At 40.6% G+C, this 15,887-nt stretch overlaps 1 protein-coding gene across 3 annotated transcripts in view; it reads left to right on the top strand.

Moving 5' to 3' along the window:
* lnpep (leucyl/cystinyl aminopeptidase) overlaps positions 1-15,304 on the top strand; it is a 149,214-nt gene extending 133,910 nt beyond the window's left edge. For all 3 annotated transcript variants that reach the window (XM_070884469.1, XM_070884462.1, XM_070884477.1), the window contains exons 15-18: positions 5,493-5,654; positions 6,461-6,601; positions 11,690-11,771; positions 13,087-15,304. In XM_070884469.1, coding sequence (XP_070740570.1) covers positions 5,493-5,654; positions 6,461-6,601; positions 11,690-11,771; positions 13,087-13,218 — 517 coding nt within the window. In that variant the 3' untranslated portion in view covers positions 13,219-15,304. The remainder of the gene's footprint in view (positions 1-5,492; positions 5,655-6,460; positions 6,602-11,689; positions 11,772-13,086) is intronic.
* Positions 15,305-15,887: the final 583 nt, after the last annotated feature.

Raw genomic sequence — 15,887 nt, 5'->3', positions numbered from 1 at the left:
CCAACTTAAAAATAATAAAGAATTGAGATGACACATTATAAACTCTGTTTTCAGATGAGAGCACACACCCGGCCCTTTAACTTGCCCTTCAACAGACAGCTGACAGTTCCAAGGTTTTAATCTCAGAAAAATTGACATATGTATCGGTTGTTAGTGCAGGCTTCTGAATCACCCTCTCTATGTGCTGAACATAACTAAGTTCTTTTATGATTTCACTACTTCACACCATCACTTATATCTCACATCAGCCAGCATCTCACTATCTGTAAGCGGTGGGGACTGTACTTGCAAATCATGGTTTACTTTTTTCAATTTGTTAAATATTTTATGGAAACTAGTGATTTTGGCCTTTTGCTGGCAAGCTGTCTGTTGGAAACTTGCTTTTTTGTACCTAAAAATTTGTCATGTTACTGTTTGGGTCTGTACAACTGAGTATACTTGCCTTAGATCCATTTTTACCCTAGGGCTCCATCCACTGATCCAGGACCTAGTAGATAGTCTCTACAACCTGCTTCTGAAGAATGCAAAAGATCACTAGTACATTTGATTCTTTGTCATAAATCTGACTTATAGTGGATAGTATCATTAAGAGTCCATCTCATTTAAATTGCCTCCCTTCAAATGGATGCTTATGCATGAACAAGATTATATTTTAAATTTAGGAATACTCGGTGGTACCCTAATGTCCATAGCCAGATGGAGAAGCCCTTGTGTTATGACCAGTGCTCCTGGCTGGGTTTGCACTGCATGTGTTGCTGACTTGACTGAGTTATCACTCTCTTTCACACTGTCTCTGACAGATTTTGCATGTTGTGTGATCACTGGTGCCTCACAAGTCAGAAACTTCAGCAAGTAATCCAAAATCGTTCAATTACAGCCTGGCTGGCAACCAGTTTTTTTCGTGTGAGGATTGTTATTGTCACAATGTGAAGCTTAGGCAATGAAAATTCACACTATCAAACATTTCATGACAAAATCATAGTTGAAAATCCTAGTTAACTTTGTGCTGTGCCTGAATTACTGAATTATTACCCTGTGGTGTGAGATTTGGGGGTGGTAGTTATATGCTACCCAATTCGATGAGTATCTAGACAGATTTTAACAAGTTAATTAAATCACATGACTTTCATGATTATAGTAGTACAATCTCAATCCAGCTGGCCTGGCTGACTTATGCATTGTCTTCAATATGATGACGAATGCAGCAGTATTTGCATTGTAAGGTGGGGTCCACAGTCGGCTTTGCAGCTTCTTTCATCCTCTGGGAGTGAGGCTATGGAGCTCGCAAGGAATAGTGGGCAATTAAAGGGGCTATGAATTAAAGTGGCAATGCATTCAGAACTAATAAAAATTACAATGCAGTGAAAAAATGCAGCTTTCATCCTTAATGTCTTTCAATAAAAAAAATTAGTGATTAAAAAGAAGTCCCAAATGGGATTCTTCTATGCTTAAAGCTGAATTCCCTTCCGAACCTCAAAAAATGGGAAAAGTGCTTCAGCGCAAATACAAATGCCTCAGCAAGCCAGGGAAGGGGCACCCAGGGTCTGGCATGCAGCACTCCCGCTTTGTGTAGGGTCAACGCTGCAAGAAAGGTTCTCTACCCACAGGGGCCTGGGGACCCCCGAGAAAGAAGGATGTGGGACCACACCATCGAAGCAGTCACTGCCAGCAGTGTCACCCCCACCACCTGGCTCTCGTGCCCAAAGAAGTTTCATGACCTGAGACCATTGGTCAAGATCAGTGAATGCACCTTCATAAGCCACCTTCATAAGCCACCTTCTACCAACTGCATCACTAGCCTAGGTATAGGACAAATGTTGAAAGGGGAATTGGGCTCGTGTTCACTGGGACCACAGGCAGATGATTCCATCCTGGATATCCCAGTCAGAAAGGGGTTCTGCTTCTTCCTCTTTCCTCTGCAACCAGATGCTGTAAATCTGAAATGACAGTGTAAAATGCTGGGAATACTTTGCTGATCAGGCAGCATCTCGACCTGAGACGTGAACACAGTTTCTCTCTCCATGGTTGCGGCCTGACCCGTTGAGTATTTGCAGTATTTTCTGTCTTAGAAGCCTTCCTTTATCATCTGAGACCTTGAAAGCAACCAGCAGCACTCCCTGCATGCTTTTTAAAAAAAAACTTTTAGCATCTATTGCAGTAAGCCACTACTTCAATAATTTTTTTTTAAACTCTGTCCAATAGCTTAAATGCAAACTTACCTGAAGAAAGAAAGACTTGCATTTATATATTTGAATGGTGTGTATGTCCCTTTTAAGAGGCGCTGACAGCGCCTCGGAGTCTGTTTGCACACCGGGTTTCCCTGGCGTGGTTATGGCCCAGCGCTGAACTCAGTGCTAGGGTCAATGTTGGCCATGGTGACGTTAAGTTGGCGTGCACTCTGCCATTGTTTTTGCAGGGCACTGTTACTTACTGGCAGCACTACCGGGACATCGAAAATGGAGGACACCATGGGACTCGCCACCAGTTGGCGGAAGGGGGGTGGCATTAAGCCCCCGAATGTTTAGCTGGTAGACTCATTTACACAAGAATGTTGCACCACAGAAACAGGCCATTTGGTGGCCTATCAAATCTGTGTCGGCGTATTTCTCAATATGTGATATCTAGTCTATCTCTCCTGTTTGTTCCTCATAACTGTAGATATTTCCCTTTGGAACCAACTATCTAATTTCCTTTTTAAAAGAATTTACAGACTCTACTTCAAGAATGGATTCCATATTCAACCACCCTCTGAAATGTCTTACAACCTCTCCTTTTATTCTTTTTCTGATTATCTTAAGTTTGTGCCCCTTGTTACTGCCTTGCTGACCACTGAAAACAATTTGTTACTGTTTGCTTAATCATACCCTTCATAATTGAGCAGATTTCTTTGGCCAGTCTTTAACATTCTCCGCTCTACTGACAAAAACTTCTCACGCATCTCTTCATAATTGTGATCCTCTCACCCTTGTAACATCCTAGTAATCTACTCTACCTTTTGCATTGCTTTTATATCCTTCCTAAAGTGGGGTGCCCAAAACTACATGATACTCTTAACTGTGCTCTTGCACAAGTTCAACATTAACCTCCTTGCCTTTGTATTCTATGCTCTAGATTTAAAAGGGATGAATTTAATTATTAGGTGGTCTGCTGGCAGAATAGGCAGGCCGGCCAATGGCTCCCTCCAGTGGGAGGACCAGTCCATTTAGTGCGGGGTGGGTGGAGGGGAATGGGTGGCTACCAGCGAGATGCATGCCCTGGTGCCCAGTTGCAGCTCACCAACACCGTGCCAGGGCAGTATCGGCCAGCAAGAAGGTAGGTCAGGGGGAGGGGGGAAACCGAGTCTGCTCCTGACTCCACAAATATCATTTTATTGGGGCCTCTTCCACTTGACCAGCAGGAGGCTTTACCAAGTGGAGTGTCCATGGTGCACGCTCCACCAATAGGCCTTCAAAACTGCATTGGTGTCCTCTGCAATGTTCCCTTTAAGCTGTGCGGCTGCAGGGCACTCCAGTGAACATATGTCGTCGGCTCGCTGACTTTTCAATGTTTAACAACTGCCCGATATTTTGAATGGGCCGTGCGGGGCCAAATAAATTACAGGGAACATTGGTCCTATGTACTTCATACGACTCCGTTTTGATTAATGAGGGTCTTGCCTGATTCAGTCAGATTCCTGACTCCCTGATCTGGCTGTTGTGCATTGGCTAGTGTGTGGCACGGATGATAGTACTGAAATTGCCTCTCGAGGCCCCTATTTGGTCGTTGAAGTCCCCTAAATAGCCCTTGAATGTCCCAACACCACTCTGGAGATGCTCATCAAATCCTACAGGGCTGATGAGTCTCAACTCTCTGGACCCCCCTGATTCCTAGAACTTTCTTTGCAGGACCTGAATTGTATTCTTCCCTACATCAATAGCTCTGACATCATACACAACTGCAGGCTGGTGTCTCTCCCTTTCCAAGATCATTTGCAGCTGTTCTGCTCATTACCCTGTCACCTGAAAGAGAAGCAATATATCATTCAAAACTCATGTTTACATTACAGAAGCAACTCTCTACACTTCTCACCATCAAATCTCCCACTACCATTACATTCCTACACTGCTCTTTTGTAAGCACTTGCTACATTGCTGGTGATTCCTCTCTCGTTCTCGTCGGCATCATAGGCAACCAACACTCTAATCAGAGCAGCAAACCCTCATGTGGCACTTTCTCGACCCGAGTCCTCTTTCTCGGTATCCCTCTCTACCTATGGACTGACCACCTTCTCCAAGTGTTTTTCAAGTTCAGTAACTTTCAGCTTCAGTGAATCCAAGTGGAGACACCTGAAACACCTAATGTTGTCCTCGGCACTTAGTTTCTGCACTCTTTCAGTTATCGGAAACTCGCATATTGTGTAAATTCTGCACAACATAGGTTCCCACTGTCCTGCCACAGTAAATGGCCTCGGAGCATTTAGAAACTCAAATAACATTAATCTCAAGCCAGCTATGTTTCAGTGCTAAACTTGAGTTCAGGCCGAACTCCCTGTACTCAAATCACCTGCCTTCTCCATCTGCTGGCCTTTTGCAACTTGATTGCCTTTTATTTGTACAGTCACTTAAATCCTCTCAACATAGTCAGCATGCATTCCCTCACCTGCCTGTTTTTGCAGATTGAGGCCCACTCTGCTTTCATTGCCAAATTCCTGTTCAGGCCACACTCATTTCCTTACTTCCAAACAGCGAAAACTTTCTCTACCTTTTTGGTATCTGGTCAAACTAATTGAATGTTCCTGGTTAACCTTTCCAAAAGCCATGTGTTTTGGCCGTTGCTATATCCACTTTTATCAAGATAGGAAAGCTATTGCTGAAGCTGCATCTAACCTTCAGAGACCTACTCAGCTGTTTGAAAATGGTGACTTTTGTATTTGTGAAGGGGAGACCTGAATGATGATTTTATTTAGTTCTTATTTGCGACCACAAATAGAATATTAATCGTGCAAATAGATTTGTAAATAAACAATTGGTACATGTAACTGAACTTCTGCGATGTTGTTAATACAAAAATTGATCCCAATTCTGAAACTACTGTGAACAGCATTGCTAACAAAACTGTTCTGTGCTTTCAAAGAGCTTGTTTTATAGAAACTGAAGATGGGAGGGAGGGGGTGGGGGTGAAGAAGAGACCATTCAGCCTATCTGAATGATTTAAATTCACGTTCAGGGCATATTCAGACTGTTTTATGTTTAGACACCAGCTTCTTCTCCCTTTTTGTTTTGAATGCTTCAGTTGGATTTACATTCCCTGAACTTGTAGACAATTTATTCCATAAGTGTACAATTAATGTGAAATAGATACTCAAGTTCCATTACACTTCCAGATTTCCTAGCTTCCAACCATGTCTCTAAATTTACTGTTCCTTTTTCAGTACAGGTAACGTTTTCCCACGTTCATTCCACCTAGTCCTTTTTTATGTATGTATGTTTATCAGTTTAGCTTTTTTATTGCAGCCAGCCATCTGACCTCACGACAACGATCTGCAGTGTTGGAGCACGTAACGTCGAGGGCTGGAAATTCATACTCGAGATGTATCATTATTTGCAGTCGGCGGCAGAGAAAAGGAAAATACTGATGGCCATGGCAAAAAGTAACAATGCTCAGCATCTGATCTGGTTTGTAGAACACCAACTCTACATTTTCATGCCTACTAACTATTTGTTGAAATAAGAGTATATTCACAATCAGCATAGAAACAGTGCCAACATGCATTTATTTCCCCTTTCCTTTTCTGTTCTGTTCCGTTTCAACTCTGATGAAGGATCGATACGTGTTATGTTAGCTCATCTCTTCTCTCAAAAATGCGACTGACCTCAGTGTTTCCAGCATTTTCTGTTTTTTTTTTAAGAAATACTCTATTACTATTGGCCCTTATGGACAAAACTATGAACCCAAGTAATGTATAACTGCATGTTAAATCTTCTTCGCATTCATTGTTCAGACAAAATGTTAGAAAAATTGATTGAAGATGTCAGAACAAAACAATAGGCTCTTGGTCAAAATTCCTCGCAATTGATTTTTTAATTTAAAAAGCTCAAGTAATGAATGAAGTCCTCAGCTTTCTAGAAAAATATTCATAAGACCCTCAAATAATTACATATTTATTTGCCTTGGGAAAGGCAGGCATTTTGGATGGCGATTTCCTCTGTGCTATTAACAAAATTGTAACTAAGTTGGAAACAAAAGTTTAGAATTTCTCTACAAATAGCTCAGAGGAAACCTCCTCCTATCTGTTTAAAATTAAGTAGTCAAATCTTTAACTAAGCAAATTAGACCAAGAGCAGAGGTTTTGATTGAATTTCTAAATTGTCTTATGGTTTTAACAGTCCACATATCTCTGGATCATTCCTCCTTAAAAGCTGTTTACTTTTAGGTATTGCTTTGTAGATACTAAACAGAATATTATTGCTTCATTTCCTAGGTTGATGTATGAGAGCTTGCAACATGGTGTGATAAGGACGCAGGAACTACCCTCCATTCTTGCTGCTTCCAGCAGAAGCCTAGTCGGATATCTCTTTGCTTGGGATTTTGTTAAGGAAAATTGGGATAATCTGGTTAAAAAGTAGGTTCCTGATACTGATATTCTTTTGCATTGACAGTAAATATGTACGTTAAGGCCTCATTACAATAAAATTCACTTTGTGTATTCATTCATAATATAAATCCTTTTTATGAAAATGTTCATATCACTTTACAAACTGTTATACATAGAAATTCATATGTTTTATTTCCCTTTTAGCTTTTCTACTTTGTATCTTATGATTTAAAAAAAAATAGAATTCCATTATTTTTGTTATCGATTTATCAAGCTGAGGTGCTGCCTATAATGTCTTGTGAACCTGTACCCCCAAATTCCTCTGCTCTTGCATAGCACCAAGATTACTTCCATTCAAATATAATGCCCGTTAACTTCTCAAACAATTGAGGTTTGTTGACCATGATTGTTCAGTTAGAAATCTGTGCCAGCTACTTCTAACTATTTTCTCTAAGAATAAAATGACCACATGTCTAGATTAAAGACTTTTTATAAAGAGACAGAGCTAAGTGATCCCACAACCAATGGAACAGATCAAAGCTCTGCACTCCTGCCAAAACTAGTCGTAAATGTTGGTGGTTAGTTAAACAACCAACAGGAGGAGGAGGCTCCATGAACATCCCCATCCTCAATGATGGCGGAGCCCAGGATACGATGGCAAAAGATAAGGCTGAAGCGTTTGCAACATCTTCAGCCAGAAGTGCTGAGTGGATGATCCATCTTGGCCTTCTCCTGAGGACCCCACCATCACAGAAGCCAGTCTTCAGCCAATTTGATTCACTCATGATATCAAGAAACAACTGATGCACTGGATAGAGCAAAGGCTATGGGCCCTGACAGCAATTTGGCTGTAGTACTGAAGCCCTGGGTGTTCCAGAACTAGCTGTGCCTCTCGTCAAGCTGTTCCAGTACAGCTACAACACTGGCATCTACCCGACAGTATGGAAACCTGCCCAGGTATGTCCTGTGCACAAAAAGCAGGACACATCCAATCCGGCCAATTACCGCCCCATCAGTTTACTCACAATCATCAACAAAGTGATGGAAGGTGTAGTCGAGAGTAGTATCAAGCAGCATTTGCTCACCAATAACCTGTTCACCGATGCTCAGTTTGGGTTCTGCCAGGACCACTTGGCTCCAGACCTCATTACAGTCCTGTCCAAACTTGGACAAAAGAGCTGAATTCCAGTGGTGAGGTGAGAGTGTTGAGATCAAGGCAGCATTTGACTGTGTGTGGCATCAAGGAGCCCTCGTTAAATTGAAGACACTGGGAATCGGGGAAAACTCTCCACTGGCTGGAGTCATACCTAGCACAAAGGAAGAAGGTTGTCGTTGTTGGAGGTCAATAATCTCATCCCCAGGATATCGCTGCAGAAGTTCTCCAGGGCAGTGTCTGAGGCCCAACTATCATCAGCTACTTCATCAATGACCTTCCATCATCATAAAGTCAGAAGTGGGTATGTTCGCTGATGATTGCAGTGTTCAGCTCCATTCGCAACTCCTCAGATAATGGTGCAGTCCATGCTTGCATGCAGCAAGGCCTGGCTGACATTCAGGCTTGGGCTGATAAATGGCATGTAATATTCATGCCAAACAAGAGCCAGGCAATGACTATATCCACCAAGCGAGAGTTTAATGACCACCCCTTGACTTTCATCGGCATAACCATCGCCGAATCTCCCACCATCAACATCCTGGGGGTCACCATTGACCAGAAATTTAACTGGACCAGCCACACAAATACTGTGGCTACAAGAGCAGGTCAGAGGCTGGGTATTCTGTGGTGAGTATCTCGCCTCCTGACTCTCCAAAGCCTTTTCACCAATCTCCAAGGCACAAGTCAGGAGTGTGGTGGAATACTCTCCTCTTGCCTGGATGAGTGCAGCTCCAACAGCACTCAAGAAGCTCGACACCATCCAGGACAAAGCTGCCCACTTGATTGGCACTCCACTCACCACCTTAAGCATTCACACCCTCCACCACCGGCACACCGTGGCTGCAGTGTGTACCATCTACAAGATGCACTGCAGCAACTCGCCACGGTTTTTCGATAGCACCTCCCAAAACCGTGACCTCTACCACCGAGAAGGGCAACATGCGCATGGGAACACCACCACCTCGCAAGTGACACACCATCCTGACTTGGAAATATATCGCTGTTCCTTCATCATCGCTGGGTCAAAATCCTGGAACTCCTTCCAACAGCACAGTGGGAGTACGTTCACATCATGGACTGCAGTAGTTCAAGATGGCGGCTCACCACCACCTTCTCGAGGGCACTTAGGGATGTGCACTAAATGCTGGCCTTAGCAGCGATGTCCATTTCCCAAGAACTAATTTTTTTTTAAAAATTCTCCACCACCGATGTTAAGCTAACTGGCCTGTAATTACTAGGATGAGCTGTGTCCGTTTTTAACGTTGGATATTAAATTGGCCAATCTCTGGTCCTCCAGCACTCAGTAGAGCCCGGAGATATAAATTCTAGGGCATCCGCAATTTTTCCCCCTCATCTTCATCTTCGTCGGGCCCTGACACTTTATTTTCCTTTAGTTTAATTAACTTGGATAAGGTTTTTTTTAATCCATCTTAATATCGCTCATCTCATTCCCCTTCTCTGTGATATCTAACTCTATTTCTCAGGCACCGTTACAATGCAGTATTATGCAAATTATGTGGGTCTGTTTGGCATCATAGAAAATGCCTGTCAAATAGTTATCCATAAAAGACAATCACCTGTTAATTACTGGTACTTGCATAGATGCAGTTTACTCCTCTGAATGCCTTGTTTCAGTTTAAAAGGCATAATGTGGATAATGCACGCTCTGAAGACTATGTTTGAATGGTTTACTACCGTCTTCTAACTTCCCAGGATGATATTTTCTGGAAATAATCCCTATTTCTCATATGTATAAATGCTTTGAATTTGGGACTGTTTTGTTTCTTCTGTTTATTCCCTCCCACTCTGGATGTTGGCTGGGTGCTTCAATGACAAAACCCATTGTAAAGCTGTCAGCATTTAACTGCAATAGCTGTTACATCTGTAGGTGGGGCTTTTCAATGGTAAATGTCAGAACATAAGATGCTCAATCAACTACATAGTGTCAATTATTTTATCACTACGCTTCTGTGAAACGTCTTGCAACATTTTTCTACATTAAAGGTGCTATCCAAGTTGTTAGCTGGGAAAAAATGGTTGAATATGCATGCAGTTACAGGCTCCAGATCTTCACCAGCGGCTGTGTTCATGGAGGTTGAACAAAGAGGATAAGCATTAAAGTACTCAAAATTATCCAGTGTATCTTCAGCAATGATATCTCTTTCACCCTACACTGTTACCTCTGTAGTCCCCAAGGATGTATCCTTGGCCCCCTCCTATTCCTCCAAGCTGCCCTTCCACGACATCATGGCTCACAACATAGACCCTTATGTGTGGGAACAGTGCATGCAAGCCCCAAAGTGTTGACGCACTGGAAGTCAGAGTGATGTCAAGACCCAGCTGATTGTAACAGCTAGCTCGAATTCGGTTGTCGAGCAAAACAGCAAGGAAGTTGGCAGAAAGCAGCTGCCTGGCCATTAAAATTGTGCCTGTTTGGCCATCACCTGAGTGAATGGTCCCCACTGGGGTAAGTGGTTGGATGGATGGGTGGAGAATCCTGGATGGGGGAGGTGGGGTGCGGAATCCTAAGTAGGTGAGGTGCAAGGTATCTTTGCGGGGCCCAAAGGAGCATTCCAACTCCTCCTGGCCCACAAGAAAGCTTTTAAAAAAAAATTAAAATCTGAACTTATCCCTGATTCAGTTCCCGCCATGTTTGGCCTATCGGGGAAGCCCTGCTCGGACTATAAGTTTAAATGGCAGATCAGGCCACGATGGTGTGTGATGGGTGTCCTTGCCATCTTTAATATAAAATTGCAGGTGGTCAGTTCTGGTGGGAAAGGAGTGGGTGTAAGAGCCTTGCTGCTGCTCCATTTTAACAGCTGCCCACACCCCAGCATGGGCTCATTAAAATTGAAGCCACAAAGTCAGGCACCACATGCACACTAACTACACTCATATCCACTACTACCCCCTCTCTTGACTAATGTTCCCCCTAATTTCTTTTTGGGTGCACGCCCCCTTTAACGGACTGCACAGTTCATTCAAACTTTTATGCATATGTGAAACATCCCATTCAAAAGCCTGTCCTGGGCTATGCGGAACCTCCAGACACTGCACTGTGTTATCGGGCTGCTTGTCCAACTGCTCGTACTAGATGAGTTGCAATTTCCTCCAATTAATCATTGGTAAGATCAAAGCCATTATCCACATTTCCTTACATTAGCCACTGATTCTATTCCCCTTCTCAGCCATTGTCTGAAGTTGAACCAGACTGTTGGCAGCCTCTGTGTCCTGTTCACCCTGACCAGTGTTTCTCACTTCATACCCTCTCCATCACCTGGACCACTGGCTTCCAGCTCTGTCACCTCCATCAGTTGCTGAAACAGTCATCCAATTTTTTTGACACCTCCAGACTCAACTTGCAGTGCTCTCCTAGGCAGCCTCCTGTCTTATAAATTTTAGCTCACTCGTATCCTATACCTCACCAAGTCTTGCTCAACTATCACCAAGATCCTTGCTGGCGTATATTGGTTCCTGGTCCCCCAAAGCTTCAAATATAAAATTCTCATTCTTGTGTTTATGTCCCTTCAGAGCTCCCCTCTATCTCTGTCGCCACCTCCAGTCCTACAACCCCTTCACTCCTGAAATGTGTTCCTCTGACTGACTCTTATGAACTTGTCCCCTCCCTTTTCCCACCATTGGCTGCCATACTCTGCAATTCCTCCCTTAAACCCCTCAGTCTCTCCACCTCCATCTCCTTTTAAGACTTTTTTAAAAAAAAGATCACATCAACCAAGCTTTTGGTCAATCCTCAAATATCTTCTCCTTTGGCTGGGCATGCATTGTTTCCTTGTGCCACTGAGTGCCTTGGAATGTTTTTTTTCTACGTTAACGATGCTGTATAAATGCAAGTTGTTGTATTTAACCTGATGCATTTTAAATGTTTTCTACAACTTTTTTATTGGACATACTGTAATTTGTATTGCATGAAAATGTTTACGTTTTCAAACTCTTATTAGGTTTCACCTTGGATCATTTTCTATTCAAATCATTATTATTGAAACAACATCACAATTTTCAACAAAGAGTCATCTGTCTGAGGTCAGTGGCTTTTTAATTGTGCAGAGATTACTAAACATTTTAATCTTTCTTGGATGTGTTGTACGAATTCAATTGACTGTGCTATGAATTTGTCTAGTAAGCTCGTGTGTATCCCTGTAGCTTGATTAAGAATAGCTGAGGTCTTGGAGAGGGGGTTGCCAGCATGTTTTGTCGAATGGGGAATGATCTATCGCCTAAAGATTTAAAATATGGTGTGCTTTAAATTTTTTTCTTAAATTTATATTTAAATCCTGCTTTTTATAATTAATCATCTCATCAGGTTTACCTTACAAACACTGATGAAACTGCATATAGCAGTGGTTATGTCAAGTATCTCAAGGAAACGAATGCTGCCCAGATCAAATGATTTGTCATGAGTATGCCATATTTAACTTTTATCTCAGCCAATCCAGGTCCTGGATCAAATTAGGAAATAAAACAAAATATTCTGACCGGATGCAAATTCTGTGATTGGTCCATGTTTTCTTCTCCCAGACCAGTCAGCTAATTTATTTATTACATTTGAGAATTTTTCAGGATAGTAATTGTGGTTTAGTGCTTAGCTGCTTATAAGCTCTGTCATGAGGAAGCCATCTGTATACTTATCGACGCATGGCATGCAAAAGAGTCATAGCTTAAATAGCTCCTTGTAAAACAGAATCCAGAGCAGGTGGGAATGGACTTATTAATTATAGTCTGATCCAGGTAAGGACATTTGAGATAATAAAAACTGTACTTGCTGAAAATTGTATGCATGCATATGTGTGTGTGTGTGCGCATATAAACCTGTTTTCACTCGTTCTCTCTTCTCTCCTCTCTCTCTCTCTCTCTCTCGTGCATGCACGCTTATCTGTCTTGTGGTAGCATCAAGTACGGTCTATATTATGAAACCGAACACTAGAACAATTATATTATCTTTTCCCTCAACTGTCACGAACAAAGAAAAATCTTTTCTTCAGATAGAAAAGGCTAGAATCCCAACCAACTCCTGGATGCCAGACAATACCTGTATCACAATCTTTCTCTTTCACTTGCCTTTGGTCTGAGCTAACCAACTAATCTCCCTCGTGTGCTTATCTCTTGTAAGGTTATGTGGACAGTTTGTGAAATTGGTCAGAGATTATCCAGTAGATTACCTATATAGAGCAGTTTATAGAACTTGCATGTACTAAATGTAAGTAAAAGATGTGAGCACAAGCAAATGTCTTATATAATCACTCAAAGAAAATCTTCTTGCATCCTACAGTCTGATCAAGAAATTATTTTTTGATTTTCCATTTTATTTTCTAAATAAAACTAACCTTTTTAATCACAGGTCCAAACATTTTTTGATTCACTGACGGACAAGAGTTCACAACTGCGGACTGTCCAAGAGGCACTTGAGATAATTCGCCTGAATATTCAATGGATGGACAAAAATTTGAAAAACCTGGAAATGTGGCTATAGAAATTATTCTCTCTCTTCAGTAAATTAATACACCTTGTGATAAATGATGCTAAATTGCAGTAGTATAAAGCAGGATGAAGTCAGTTGTCACTCGAAACAACATCAGTTTGCACTATTGGAGGGTTGTAGTTAGCTCAGGGCAACTGTTATTTGTTTGATCATTGTATTTTAATTGTGATTGCAAGGAGCTATAGACCAAACTACGGAGCTTTGGTGATGGGTATTGGTATTTGCAAAAAAAGCATTTTATTAAGCAAAACTGTCTTGAGTTATTGGATCCAACCATTTAGTATGTGAGTGGGAAGGTTAAGATGTGTGCCATATAGCATATAAAGACAGAATGTTCAGCTGACCTGGCAACTTAACTTACCATGTGCTTTGCAGTAAAGGGTGCTTTTTGCAATTAAGTTTTAGACTTATTAGGACAATGCTTTGAGTGTCATATTGCTGCTGGCCCTCATAATAATGACCGACTGCAAAGCGGAGACTCACTCCATTGTAAAGTATAGTCATGACACAAAAACAAAAATCATAATATATAGTGTATGGTGTCTTTTCCTGGTATTGCATTAGAAATACCAGCCATATGAACCTATATATCTTCAATTACTACATCTTTATCAAAGCCACTGTTTTGACAGAAAAGAACAAAATCATAAGAATGACAGTTTAAAAAAAAAAGAAAATCCTTTAATCCCACAAAACAAGAATTTGACTTAATAGAGTTATTGCAAACCAGTGTCCCTAGCTTTTATACATTTTCGGTGTTTTTCATCACCTGCCTCATGCAGTCTCTACTGAATGATGTATAAATAATTTTTTTTAACCTATAGACTATATTTGATGAAAAACTGAAGCTCTGAATTTATGATAGCAGTTTTTATCCCAGAGTTCTATGACGAATAATTGAGCTTTGCTATCATGAGTTATGATGTCAACAGAATCACTCAACTGAATTAGCGCTACACCTCACCGACAGCCATCTACATGTATTTGACAGATTTGTGTTTTAAATACAATTGGTGTTTGTGATTTATACAAGACCAATCAGAATTTAACAGGATTATTAAAAAAGCTAGTTCTGTACTGTAAATCAGAATGTACTGCAATAACTATTCTAACAAACAGTAATCCTCTGTTGTCAATGCAAAATAAATTTGCAAATTATAGAAGTTGGGCACTGCTTTCGAACTATGAGAATGATCTAAAAGAGTATGCAAAGAATGTAGCTAGTTCTAGTGTTGGGCTCATTTATTAACCTCAGGTATTGACCTCATTAATAATGTGGATTAAGAAATGCTAAATGGGATGTTAACTGACAAGTCAGGCTGGTTACAAATAATGCATAGAATCATGCTCTCAGTAAATTGTCTGAGGAAAATGAGAGGGCCTGTACAAATGATACTGATTATAAGAAATTAATCTTCAGAAGTACAATTATGGCAAGTAATTTGTGTATTGACCGTTACTCTGTTCCTGGTTTTTTTTCCTATCAGGTGAGCACTTTTTTTTTTCTTTAATTACCATTAGCAAATTTCCAAAGTGGCTTTTCTAATCATTAAAGTTGCTTTTGGTGGTAAAACTAGAAATATGTGGTAAATGGTTTACCCTACACGTGTGCAAGTTAAATGGAAGCCATATTCACAAAATTGGAAAAACAGAAAGGAAAGATAATAGCGCCTACCCAAAATGTTGCTACTGTATTGACATTGCTCATCTCAGGTGTAAAGTGGTAATGTATTAATTATGTTTGTGGTTTAGCAGTTTAATGCTTTAGAGTGAAAACAGAAGTGCTGCAATTTGGAAGCGTACATGTTATTTTGAGATTTTCATAAAAATGTGAATCTCAATTTACAGCGTTCTTTTTTAAAAAAAAAAAAGCAAATATATCTTTTAATTAAAATTTCCAAAGTGTTATATATGTATTTAAGCTGTTTGGTTTGTATTCTTTCAAGCTTGTATGATTGCACAATATTTGCCTGTAATAAGTAAGGTCTACAAACAATGAAAACATGTTTTAAAGTACTATTCTTTTTCCGTTCTTTCCCCTATGCAGCAGATTAATAAATTTTATTTGAATTTTGAACTAATGTATTTACTTATTACTGAACTGCAAACAAGACATGTAATACAAAAATACTGTGGTGCATTTTGTGAAGTAGAAATAAATTACTTGATGGAGTTTCTGAATAGATAACTCTGGAAATTGTTTTGTGTATACTTTTATAAACTCTTGCATAATTGCATTTTACTTAACTTATTTAATTTGACCTGAAAATATTGGTTGAGGGCTAAATCTCCAAATGACTTGGGCTGGTCATAATCTCTAGCCTGAAAGCCATGTTTTTGGTAGACTGTGTTGTACCATACTGCTGTGATATTCCCAATATAGTTACACCAGGCACACTTTTTACATCATTATCTTTCATCTTTTTATGTCTATATTTTTGGATAATAATGTAGGCTATGTACAACAGAACAAATAAAAATGACATTTTGCAAACAAATGTGCTAAGAGCCATGTTGCAAATGTAATGCAGAATCATTTCTTGCTCAATGACAGAAAGCAAACTATTGAGAAAGGCAAACTCTACTATACCCTAAAGACTATGGGCTAGATTTTCCACTTTTGTGCAGATCGCCCAAAAATGGGCGTTATTTCCAGTGTG

Source organism: Pristiophorus japonicus, chromosome 1, assembly GCF_044704955.1.
Source record: "Pristiophorus japonicus isolate sPriJap1 chromosome 1, sPriJap1.hap1, whole genome shotgun sequence".
Classification (NCBI taxonomy): domain Eukaryota; kingdom Metazoa; phylum Chordata; class Chondrichthyes; family Pristiophoridae; genus Pristiophorus; species Pristiophorus japonicus.
Note: the sequence above shows the minus strand (reverse complement) of the source record. Positions and strands in the feature narration are given on the sequence as shown.